Raw genomic sequence first — 12,975 nt, 5'->3', positions numbered from 1 at the left:
TCTGGGAGACAGTAGATGAGTCTGTCTTGCTCTTCAGGTTGGGTCCCTGCCACCCACGTGAGAGACCTGGATTGGGTTCTGGGCTCCTAGATTCAACCTGGCCCAGTCCCAGCAGTTGTGGGCAATTAGGGAGTAAACCAGTGGATGGAAGACCCTGCCTTTCAAGTAAAAGTGAAGATAAATTAGAGTTGAGTGTCTGGCTCAGTGGTTAAGATGCACTGCATCCCAGGTTGGAGTGCCTGCTTCTAGTAAGCTCTGATTCTCATTCAGCTTCTACTAATGTGTATCCAGGGAAGCGGCAATGATGGCTCAAGTATTGTGAGTCCTTACTACCCACATGGCAGACCCGGATGGAGTTTTGGGCTGCTGGCTTTGACCTTGTCCAGCTGCAGCTGTTATAGGCATTTGGGGAGTGAACCAGCTAATGGAAGATCTTGATTTCCCTCTCCCTCCCTCTTTCTTTCTCCCTCCCTCCCCTCCCTTTCTCTCCACCTTGCCTGTGTGAAAATAAATACTTCTTATATATACACACTCCATACAGAGCTAGGTGTTCCTTTAAGATTACATAATAGTGTTTACAGCTGAATTAATATGTCTGGGATTTCCTTCAACATTATTAGGGGGAAGGAGGGAGTACAGGTTGGGGTGAAATGAAGTATATCATGGAATAATTGCTAAAATGGAATAATGAATTCATAGAGATTAATCATACTATTCTCTACTTTTCTATTTGAAGTTTTCCATAATAAAAAGGAAAAGAAAAGGTAATATTATGTAGGTGAATGTAGCACTTTCTCAATGTCTCTGCTTCCTAAGTATATTCTGATTTATCGATGTGGGGCTTTTTTTAAGAATGTACTTACCAGTTTAGCCAGTAATTGTTGTCTTCATTTCTAAGCTGGCATCTTTTGTTTATTGTTTAGAATTGGAGAAAGAAGTTGAAGAACTCAAATCAAAAGCTGTTGCTGGAGGAACTGATGATATTATTAAGGTAATAATTGTGAATATAGCTTTAATTTTTTTCAGCCTGCCAGAGGTTATCTGACTTTCTGTCCCTATTCTCCCATGTCTTCACCAGCCTTGGATAAATTTTTTTTTTTTTTTTTTTTTTTTTTAACCTCTCTGGCTCACTACAAAAAGAGAGAGTTCATGCTATCTAGTTCCTTTCTGTCTGAAATGATCTTCTCTCTCTCTGCTTCGCATGTGCTCTGTAATTATGGCTGAGTCTCTGTCTTGCTCTTCCCCAGCCCCGTCGGAAAACCTGGCTATGGTCAGAATGATGACCTCTCTCTTCCTCCACCTCTGTGTACACTCACACGCCTGCATGCATGTGAAATCTATAGATAGTTCCGTCCCTGAACTGCACTGACCCACAACTTGCAATTTTATTTCTAGCTGCCTGATGAGGGGGGAAATAAAGGCTTCACATATTTCACTTCTCACTTCCTCCAACTCAGCATAGCCAATCCGCTCTCCCAGTTGGATTGGTGATATCTCCAGTGTTCATGGCTTTTGACTTCAGAGATGCTGTCACTTTCCCATTGTCTTTATCCGTGTGTCCGTCCCCAGAGACCATTGTTGCTCTCAGATGTCGCTGCACTGTATCCTCTTCCGTGCGTTGATGTGCCGCCTCTGCCTCTGAGCCTCCTGTCTCCCTGCAGTAATTTGAGCTGCTGGTTCTCTTCCTAGGCCTGCTGCACAGTGCTGAAACTGACGTTGGTGCTGATTCTGTGACCCCTACACCTCTTTCCTATGTTGAATTCCCATTTGCTGGGTCCCACGTCACTCACTTTCTGGGTTAACTAGCTCATTTTGGAAACTCACGACCTCTAGTTTCCTAAGGATGAACACATGAGAGATATGTTTTTGTCTTGTATTTAAAATTGCCTTTGTTCTATTATCATACTTGATTGGTAGCTATAATTTGACATGGGACTAAATTTTTCTACATCTGCTTTGATTCTGTTTTCTTAGACACCAAGGGGCTTTTATTAGTAGTATTTACAGAAGTAGTTCAGAGGTAGGCAGTTCTAGAGTTGGTCCAGGACCTCGACTGCTTGTCTTTGCTTCATCATCCTATCTACCTGGGTAATCAAGGCTTTTAGATTTGAGCATTGATAATGTCAATAGAAGAAGCAGGTAAGGAAGAAAGGGTTGGTTATAGAGAATAGGCCACAGAACTACTTGGAATGCTCATCTAGAATTTATGTATGTTTTCTTTCTGGTTTTCTGTTTTATCCAAGAAATATCATTTTTATTTGTCTACCATTACAATGAAACTCTCATTTGGTGTCGAATTTACTTATTAGAGCACCAGGAGACAGAGAAGCAGACAGAAATCTCCCATCCCTTGGTGTGCCCACCAGATGCGTGCAGCACCTGGGGTGCTGAGGCTGAAGCTGGGAGACAGGAACTTAATCTGTGTCTCCCACGTGGGAGGCAGAGACCCAGCTAATTCAGCTGTCACCTCCTATCCCCCAGCATATGCCTTGGCAGGAAGCCAAAATCAGGAGCAGAGCCGGGTCTGGAACCTAGGCACCCCAGTATGGGTTGTGGGCATCCCAAGCCATGTCTCAATCGCTGCGCCAACTGCCAACCATTAAATGTTTAATTTCAAAGAGCTCATTATTGAAATCTGTATATTCTGTTTTCTCCCATATTATTTAAAGATTCATCATGTTCTGTTATCTCTCTGAGGGACTATATTCTTATTGTCTCCAAGTTTACTTCTTTTGCATTCTCTGTCCTTCAGATTTAATTATTTTCAGTGTAACTGCCTGAGAACCCCAAAGAAAAGCCAGAGTCTTGAACATAATGTACATCTACCTATGTAATCCCCACCCCACAACTTTCTCACACCAAAGTTAGCCATCATCCTGAATCTCACGTTTATCATTCCTTTTCCTTTCCTTGGAGAAGGTTTTATTTTATCTAGAAGTGTCATTTGAAATCTTTCTTGATTTTAGTTTTTAACTTCACTACAAAGGTATCATGTTTATTATGTGTTAGGACTTTTTTGCTTTTTTCCTGCAGCTCATCTGTATCATTGTGTATCACTACTGACTACTGGAGAATCTGTTGTTTATTATTATTACAGTTCAGTCATGGACTAGCCTATTAATGTTATGACCAGGTTTATGAAGTAGATTTCAGAGCTGTGAACTTGTAATAGGCATCTTCTTTATAATTGTGCAAAAGATTCTCATAGGTACCTGAGTGGATTTGCATCAAAAGTTACATGAAGGCTCAACTTTAGGAGATCACATCATACCACATGCATGTCAAATAATGTACACTTTGATCAGCCATGTGCAAGTATTCCTATAGATTCATATATCTCAAGCCACTGAGTGTTGTCATATGTTATAATTTTTGTAAATCAAGCAATTGTAAAATGTTAGGTCATTGTGGTCTTGATTGAAGTTACTATTAGTTCCAGCAGTCATTTTTTATGATAATCTTTCTTAATGAGTATCTTCCAGTTTGTGGCTTGTCTTTTCATTTCTTACATCTTTTTAAAAACAGTATTTATTTATTTGAGAGGCACAGGTAAAGAGAGCTACCATATCCTAGTTCACTCCCTTCGTACCTTTGATGGCTGGGGTTGGGCCAGTGCCAAAGCTGAGAGCCATGAAGCCTAATCCAAGGTTCCTGTGTGGATGGGAACCAAATTACTTGAGAAGTCACCACTGCCTTGCAGGGTCTGTATTAGCAAGAAGTTGGAGTCTGGAGGTGGAGACAGGTATCAAATGCAGACAAATTGTTAGGGGATTCTGGCAGCTTAACTGCTAGGCCCCTACATGTATCTTGAAACAAGGGGTCTTAATTTTTTATATGGTCAGACATTCTTTTTTTGAAAATAAAGATTTACTTGTTTATTTTGAATGTCAGAGGGTGGGGAGGTGGAGAGAGATCTTCCATCCACTGGTTCACTACACAGATTGCCACAATGGCCAGCACTGGGCCATGCAGAAGCCAGGAGCGTCATCTGGGTCTCCCACATGGGTGGCAAGAGCCCACACACTTGGGCCATCTTCTGCTGCTTTTCCCAGGCCATTAGCGGGGGGGAGCTGGATTACAAGAGTGGAGCAGCCAGAACACGTACTGGTTTCTGTGTGGGATGCCGGTGTCTGTGTGTGACCCGGTATGCCACAATGCCAGCCCCTCCTTTTTTATTTTTTTTTTAAATCAGTGTTTTTACTTATATTTTTTTAAAGGAACCTTCCTCTAGTCTAATGTGGGGAGTTTTAAAGATGTAGTATTGATATTTGTGTTTAAATTTGGATTGGTTTCCAGACTCCTCCTCCTCTTCCCGTTGGTTGTCCCTTTGCCAGCTCCGTATTGTCCTCATTATTTTTTCTTCAGCTTTTTGTTAGATCATGACACCTGATAGAGTAAGACCTCTGTCTGTTGATGCAAAAGTATCCTGCCTGGTTCTGAACTCTGATGTATGCATTTGAAATCATGTGAGTCCATGAAAAGCCTGTTGGAACTGTTTGGGATTGCATGAAATCTGTAGTTTCCCTGTGGAAGTTTTTCTCACATCTTTTGGTAAAGTTGTTCTTAAACTCTTGCTAATTCTTTGATACCAAAGTTGTAAATAATAACTTCTTTATAATTATGTTTCTAATTATTTTCTACTGATACTCAAAATGGAGCTTACTTAGCCCATTAATTTTCTATCTCCTTTATGAACTCTGACATGTTTCTAATTGAGATTGTTCTGGAGTTTTTATTTAAGCAGTCATACCATCTTTAGACAGTTTTTCTCTACCTTTCTTTCATGTATCTTTCTTACAGTCTATTTCACTGGCTGGGAAATTCGATATAGTGTTGATGGAGATAGCAGACTAATTTTTCTATTATGTTTGCATCTAGATTCATGGTAAAATAAGGCTTTGCTTTTTCCTTTCTGTGAAATACTTGGATTTTGGTTTCAAGTTAATCTGATTTTATAGAAGAACATAGGAATTACTCTTGTTTTTGTCTGGACAAGTTGGTGTGGAATGGATATAATCTGTCCACTCTTCAAAAATTTGAGAGGCCTCACCTGTAAAACCATCTCTTTCCTTTGGTGGACTGTTTTTAACTGCTGGTTTGATTTTTTTTAAGTTGATACAGTATTATGCCGTATAACTTTTCTTGAGTCATCAAAGCTGTATTTTTCTAGAAATTTTTGTTCACTTTTTTTTTTTTAAGATTTATTTTATTTATTGGAAAGGCAGGAAAAGAAAGAGAGAGAGATCTTCCATCTGCCGGTTCACTCCCCAGATGGCCACAACAGCCATGGCTGGGACAGGCTGAAGCCAAGAGCTAAGAGCTTCTTCGAGGTCTTCCACATGATGTAGATGCAGGGACCCCAGCACTTGGGCCATATTCCGCTGCTTTCCCAGGTGCATTAGCAGGGAGCAAGATCAGAAGTGGAGCAGCTGGGATTCAAACCAGCATCCATATAGGATGCCCGCTCTCAGCAGCTTTACCCACTATGCCACAAAACTGGCCCCATCCATTTCATTTGTGTTCAGTATTATAAATAATTGCTTCATATTTTCTCAACTAATCTCTGATCTATACAGAGACTTTTTTTTGTTATTGTCATATCATGATTTCTGGCTTCTCTTGATTAGTATTGCCAGAGGTTGCATATTTTTTTCAACTAACTGATTTTGACTTATTGATTGGTTTTCTATTTCATTAACTTCCTTTCCCATCCAATTTGTTCAAGAGAATAAACCTGTCTTGGTTATTTCTTGCCTATTCTTCTGGTGACTCTGTCCCCATTATTGCCCAGTTCCCAAATTTTTTTAATTGCAGAAGGTATCGTAGCCAAAATTTGGAATGAACCAAGGTGTCCATCATCAGATGAATGAATAAAGAAAATGTACATATACACAATGGAATATTATTTGGTGAATATTATTCAGCAATAAAAAAATAAAATTCTGCCATTTGCAGCTGGAGGACATCATGTTGAGTGAAATAAGCTTGACACAGAAAAATGAATACTGCATGTTTTCCCTTATATGTGGAGTTAAAATTAAAAAAAAAGAAAGAAAGAAACAAATCAAGAAACAAAGGAATGCCTGTGTATATCAGTATTGTTGCAAGTACAGTTTTGTAAAATTTTGTGCTATACCTTTGTCTAAACAGTGGTTAAGAATGTCATGCTAGGGGCCGGTACTGTGGCATAGTGAGCTAAGCCGCTGCCTACAGCACCAGCATCCCATATGGGCGCCAGTTTGAGTCCTGACTGCTCCTCTTCCAGTTCAACTCTCTGCTATAGCTTGGGAAAGCAGTAGAGAATGATCCAAGTGCTTGAGCCCCTGCATCCACTTGAGAGACTCAGAGGAAGCTACTGGCTTCTGATTGGCCCAGCAGCAACTGTTGGGCTGTTAAAGAATTTAAAAAAAAAAAAAAAGAATGTCTTAATAATCACTTTAAAATTTACTGTATATGAGTGTGTCGCTCCCCGTCTTCGTGGAGGAACGACACAGGACCCTGCGCTGTTCTTTTGTCTGCTCGGCCCTCCCTGGGTTTGCTGCTGGTTCTTCCTGGGTTGGCTGCCGTCCCTTCCACCTCCGTGGAAGGGCGGTTCCCCCTGGCCACTTTGCCCACTTCCGCAGGGGAGCGGCACACCGCCGGCTGGCTCTCTCGGGGGCTGCACAGGTGTTCCTTCAGATAGATGTTCCCCTTAGATGTTCCTGGTGCATGTTGTCTCTCTCCTCCTTTATAGTCCTCTTCCACCAATCCCAACTCTGCTACCCACACGCCGAGTACGCTGCTCTCCTCCAATCAGGAGCAGGTCCTGCTGTTTATTGGTTGAACTGGAGGCAGCTGGGTAGAAGTTGTTACTCCCTTCTCAGCGCCATATTGTGGGAGAGCAGATGCATAGAATAAGTCTTAATTCCAGTAACTTAGTCTAGTCCGGGTTGCTCCCCACAGAGTGAGTCATTTTTCCATTCAAATATGTTTTTATAACGGTTGTCTGTAGTCCCAATAAAATAGGGTCTTTTTGCTTGTTAAATTTCTTATTCCATGAAGCATTAAGCCTTTTTACTGTAAGGAAAATTTAAAATATGTTATCTCAAAAACCAAAAAAAAAAAAAAAGGAGAGAGGGGGTCTGGTGTGAGGAAGGAAATATCATTATATCATTATATTCTTGGAATTGTAACTGAACTGCGTTGAATCTGTTAAGAACTGATTAAATTTTCTTAAAAGTTTTTAAAGAGCTAAGAGCTACTGTAGTTAGGGGAATAATCTTAGCTTCACAGCAGATAGTGAGGTGGCCATTTCCCCATTTTTGAACCCCAAACGTTCTACTTTGTTTACCAAATATTTGATGTCTCCAGTCCTAAGCACCTGATTTCTGGGAGTGTTTGCCAGCTCCTCCTGTGTACTTCCTTGTGATTGTCCTTCAGTTACATCTTTCTTCTTTTTTCTAGTTCAATTCTTTTTTCTTCCACTGTTCGTTTTCCAAAAATGTGTTGAAATTTTTCATAGCCTCATGTCTTTTTTTCCTTTTCTCTTCGTTCTCACGTTTATATATTTTTAAATTTTATTCACACTTTCACATGTTTGGCAAATGTGAAAAGATGCATGTGGTCAATCCAGAATATTTTTAACCTCAGGCAACATATGATCTTCCAAAACAGGCACTAACCGAACGTCTGGATGCTGTTCTCCTGGAGAAAGCAGAGAGTGAACAGCAGTGTCTTTCTCTAAAGAAGGAAAATATTAAAATGAAGCAAGAGGTTGAGGTAAGACACATCTAATTTTATTTTTACATTTCATGAACAAAGAGACAACTTAGGATTTTAAAAGGAACTGAGGCGTGGGCATGTAGCACAGTGATTAGGGTAGCCACAACCCATGTTGGATCATCTGCTGTAGTCCCAGCTACTGTGTTTCCCATCCAGCTTCCTGTGAATGTACTGTGTACTCCGGAAGGCAGGAAGAAGCACCTGGGTCCCCATCACCCCCATGGGAGATGTGGATTAAGGTACAGGATACTGGCTTTGGTCTAGTTCAACCCTGACTGTTGGAGGCATTTGGCAGATAAACCATTAGGTATAAAATCTCTCTGTCTTTGTGCCTTTCAAATAAAACGAAAATAATTACATAAAAATTTTTTAAAGTGAAAAGAAAAGTAGGTGAAATCCCTTGACTATACAGAGATAGAACTAACATTTATTTGTTGCATTTTTAATCTTTCTTAAAGCTGTAATGTCTTTCTTTAATAAAAGTTGGGGTGGGGAACAGTTGATTTCACATATAACACATTACTTATTCAATTCAAGGATATTCATTGTCATATTTTTGCTTTCTTGCCAGTTAGATCTGGGCTAATTTTATCCAAAAAGTCTATTTATTCAGAAGCTGTTAGTTAAAAGCTTTATGACTTATACAGCTTACATAATTTATCACCTTTTAAAATAAAATTAAATTCAGAGATTTTCTAGTTATTATTACTTGAAATGATAGATTCAATACTTAAGAAGGCAGATACATTCTTTCTCTAGGGTTGTTTTTGCTCATTTCCTTTTTTCTGTAGTTAGCCTAAGAATCATATTTTTCCTGAGGGCAGGGCTTTCTTTTGCCTTACTTAAATAATTTATATGTGTTTATTTTGTAATAGGATTCTGTAACTAAGATGGAAGATGTGCGGGAGGAGTTTGAACAGTCACATAGACACTACGTGAAAGAAATTGAAACTCTGAAAAATGAGTTGTTGGCAGTACATTCCAAACACAGTGAAGATAAAGCTAGCTTGCAAAAAGAACTGGAAGCAGCAATAAATAAACAATTAGAACTTTCAGAACAACTTAAAATTCAGAGTGACTCTGAGGATAATGTTAAAAAGCTACAAGAAGAAATACAGAAAATTAGACCAGCTTTTGAGGAGCAAATTTTATATTTACAGAAGCAGTTAGAAGCTACGACTGATGAAAAGAAACAAGAAATTGCTCACCTCCAAAAAGTTATTGAGTCTAATTCTCAGCACTACCAAAAAGATATAAGTAGTTTGCAAGAAGAGCTTTTCCAGTTGAAAGCTACACACCAAGAAAAGGTCAAAGAATTGATGTGCCAAATTGAAACATCAGCTAAGGAGCATGAAACAGAAATAAATAAGTTAAACCAACTAAACGAAAACTTAGTAAAGCAGTGTGAGGCAAGTGAGAAGAATATTCAGGAGAAATATGAATGTGAATTAGAAAACTTGAAGAAAGCCACCTCAAATGCAAGCCAGGAAAGTCAGATATGTTCTGTGCTCTTAAAAGAAGATACTGTTGTAGACCAGGTAGTAAACGAAAAAGTCAAACACTTAGAAGATACCTTAAAAGAACTGGAATCTCAACATAGTATATTAAAAGATGAGGTAACCTATATGAATAATCTTAAATTAAAACTTGAAATGGATGCCCAACATGTAAAGGATGAGTTTTTTCATGAGCGGGAAGACTTAGAGTTTAAAATTAATGAACTGTTACTAGCTAAAGAAGATCAGGGCTGTATAATTGAAAAATTAAAATCTGAGCTAGAAGATTTAAATCGACAGTTTTACTGTACTGTAGAAAAACATGACAAAGAAGTACAGAGTCTTAAGGATCAATATCAAAAAGAAATATCAGAACTAAATGAAACATTTCTGTCAAGTTCAGAGAAAGAAAAATTAGCATTAATGTTTGAAATACAGGGCCTTAAAGAACAATGTGAAAACCTACAGCAAGAAAAGCAAGAAGCAATCTTAAATTATGAGAGTTTGCGAGAGATTATGGAAATTTTACAGACGGAACTGGGAGAATCTGCTGGAAAAATAAGTCAGGAATTTGAGTCAATGAAGCAGCAACAAGCATCTGATGTTCATGAACTTCAGCAGAAACTCAGAACTGCTTTCAATGAGAAAGATGCTCTTCTTGAAACTGTGAATCAGCTCAAAGGAGAAAATGAAAAGTTACTGTCTCTACAAGAATTAGTACCAGAACTTGAAAATACCATAAAGAGCCTTCAAGAAAAGAATGAAGAGTACTTAGTTAGCCTCAGTCAGAGAGATACCATGTTGCAAGAATTGGAAGCAAAGATAAACTCCCTCACTGAGGAAAAGGATGATTTCCTAAGTAAAATAAAAAATTCTCATGAAGAGGTAGATAATCTCCATGAAAAATGTGAAAAGCAGGAAAGATTGATTATAGAACTTGAGGAGAAAGTGGAACAGAGTACCCAGTACAACAGTGAATTAGAGCAAAAGGTAAATGAATTAACAGGACAGCTAGAAGAAACTTTAAAAAAAAAGAACCAAAATGACCAGCAGGTAGAAAAACTAATGGTTCAAGTTAAAACTCTCTCTGAAGACCAAGAAGCATTGGCATCTGAAGTGAAGTCTCTTAATGAAGAGAATAATAGACTAAGTTCAGAAAAGAACCAGTTGAGTAAGGATTTGGAAGCTCTTTTATCTGGAAAAGATGATGTTAGCCTTAAAGAACATATTACTGAATTAGAAAAGAAGCTTCAGTTAACAGTTGAAGAGCGAGACGATTTAAGTAAACTGTTTGAAAATGAACAAGCTCAGAAGTTATTTGTCAAAACACAGTTGTATGGTTTTCTTAAACAGATGGGATCGGAAGTTTCAGAAGAAAATGAAGAGCAAGATGCTATAAGTGTCCTACAAGCCATAGGTGAAGCCTTAGCAAAATTAAATGAGGAAAAACATAACTTGTCTTCTCAATATGATGAAAAGGTATTAGAGTTAGAAAAAAATATTAAGTTCCTTCAGGAAGAGAATGTAGTTCAATGTGAAGAACTTAGATGTTTATTAAGAGACTATGAGCAAGAGAAAGCTCTCTTAAGGAGAGAGTTAGAAGAAACCATTGCAGAAAAGGAGTCTCTGCAATTTGATCTTCTAGAAATGAAAAATGCCAATGAAAAAACAAGGCTTGAAAATCAGAATCTTTTAATTCAGGTTGAAGAATTGTCTCAAAAGTATGACAAAAATGAAACCCATAATGAAAAAGACTCTTTCATAATGGAACATGAAAACCTAAGGTCATCACTGGAACAAAAAGAATCTGAATTACAAGATGTGAGAGCAGAGTTGATGTTATTAAAGGTACTACTTAATTCAAGTTCTTAGTTCTTGTCATAGACTAGAAAATATAAATATAAATGTTTTTATGGTTTGAAGTCAAAAGTATTTAAACTCAAATGACACATTTCTGAAAAATACATTAGACATTTTATTACAGTATATCCTGTTTAATTATACTGATTTCTTCTTTCACTTGAGATCATTTTAAAATTTTGAACTTAAGATTAAATGATTAGACATTTAAATATCATGATCAAAAGTGTATAGCTGGTTAGTGGGAAACCATTTAGATATGAAAAAACGTAAGTCATTTTTGTCTGGTTAGATTTTTTTTTTTTTTTTTTCTTTTTGCACTGTCAATCTGAAGAGTTGGCTGTAGTGGTATTTCGCTTTGGCTAAAATTGCAGGGTTTTCTCAAAAATGTTGTGAGGGCCGGCGCCACAGCTCACTTGGCTAACCCTCCACCTGCAGCGCTGGCACCCTGGGTTCTAGTCCCAGTTGGGGCGCTGGTTCTGTCCCGGTTGCTCCTCTCCCAGTCCAGCTCTCTGCTGTGGCCCAGGAGTGCAGTGGAGGATGGCCCAAGCGCTTGGGCCCTGCACCCGCATGGGAGACCAGGAGAAGCACCTGGCTCCTGGCTTCGGATTGGCGCAGTGCAGTGGCCATTGTGGGGTGAACCAACAGAAGGAAGACCTTTCTCTCTGTCTCTCTCTCACTGTCTAACTCTGCCTGTCAAAAAAAAAAAAAAAATGTTTTGAAAGTATGATAATGACCAGTTCATCTTTTCCTTATTACGTATGTGTAAGGTTGTTCATCTTGGCCTTTGATACTGCTGTTTCTAGTACATGCCAGATGCATAATAGGTCAGTATTATCTGCTCTGTCACAGGAAGAAAGACTGTTGACCAGATTACTTTTTGTACGAATTCTCTTCGGTAATGATTTTCTCATGCTTAATAAGATGGTCAGTTCATCATGGGGGATGAAATGAATTCTTTTTTGTTTTTGTTTTCCCTATAAAATCTAGGATTCTTTAGAGAAAACACATATAAAAACTGATCAACACTCCTCAGTGAAAGATCTGGAAGAAAAAATCGGTAATTACACTTTTATAAATGTTGTCACAAATTGATTAGAAAAATTCTTGTTACTGTTGGAATAGAGTGGGAACTGTAAAGGCCAGGTAGTGAGTTGTTAAGTGGCAGTCCTTACCTCACACCTCCTTTCCCGTCTCCTGCCATCTGTGTGCCTTTCCTTTCACAAATTTCACTGTATAAATGGTTCCACAAATTTTTTTTAAATTTTTTCATTCATTTAACAGTCTTTATTTGAATGCCCACCTGTTTAGTTACTGGCAACAGAAAGGAGATGAATAAGGTGTGGACCATGTGCTCAAAGAGCTGTCAGGAGAGGCTGGTGCAGTACTAACAGCACAGGAAGTTGCCTGTTTCAAATCAGGACCTAAGAAAACATCACAGAATAGGGCCTTCAGTTGGGTATTGAAGAATGAGAAATTGAACACGAAAGTTTGGCATTTTAGCAAGAAGCAATGGTAGATATTTGTGTGTTAACATAAGCAATACCAAGTAATATATTGGGAGGTTCTTGGAAAGTTAGCCAGGAACCTCACCGCAGTGTGCTATGTGATACACAGAAGAATTGGTGGTTTACGCGTAGCCATTTACTCCTCATGAGCAACATTCACTCCCATGTGAGATGAGGACAGGGACACAGTGTTGTATATAATGTGCTCATGGTTCCTCAGTGTAACACCCAGTTAGAGTGGGGGTGGGGGTGGAAGAGTAGAATGACTCCCAGTTTTCTGTAACGTGTGATTGCAGCAGGTCAGGAAGCTCAGATGCTCAGATTTAGACAAGTTTAAATACGAATCCAAG

The 12,975-nt window shown here is 38.7% G+C and overlaps 1 protein-coding gene across 7 annotated transcripts in view; it reads left to right on the top strand.

Annotated features, from left to right (window-relative positions):
* Positions 1–12,975, top strand: part of GCC2 (GRIP and coiled-coil domain containing 2) — a 63,787-nt gene that overhangs the window by 3,996 nt on the left and 46,816 nt on the right. For all 7 annotated transcript variants that reach the window (XR_011386423.1, XM_051834687.2, XM_051834681.2 and 4 more), the window contains 4 exons: positions 924–991; positions 7,654–7,758; positions 8,637–11,105; positions 12,108–12,177. Coding sequence is in view for 6 of the 7 variants with exons in the window: in XM_051834687.2 (XP_051690647.1) it covers positions 924–991; positions 7,654–7,758; positions 8,637–11,105; positions 12,108–12,177 (2,712 nt within the window). In the remaining variant the exon portion in view is untranslated. The remainder of the gene's footprint in view (positions 1–923; positions 992–7,653; positions 7,759–8,636; positions 11,106–12,107; positions 12,178–12,975) is intronic.

This window comes from Oryctolagus cuniculus, chromosome 2 (assembly GCF_964237555.1).
Source record: "Oryctolagus cuniculus chromosome 2, mOryCun1.1, whole genome shotgun sequence".
Classification (NCBI taxonomy): Eukaryota; Metazoa; Chordata; class Mammalia; order Lagomorpha; family Leporidae; genus Oryctolagus; species Oryctolagus cuniculus.
Note: the sequence above shows the minus strand (reverse complement) of the source record. Positions and strands in the feature narration are given on the sequence as shown.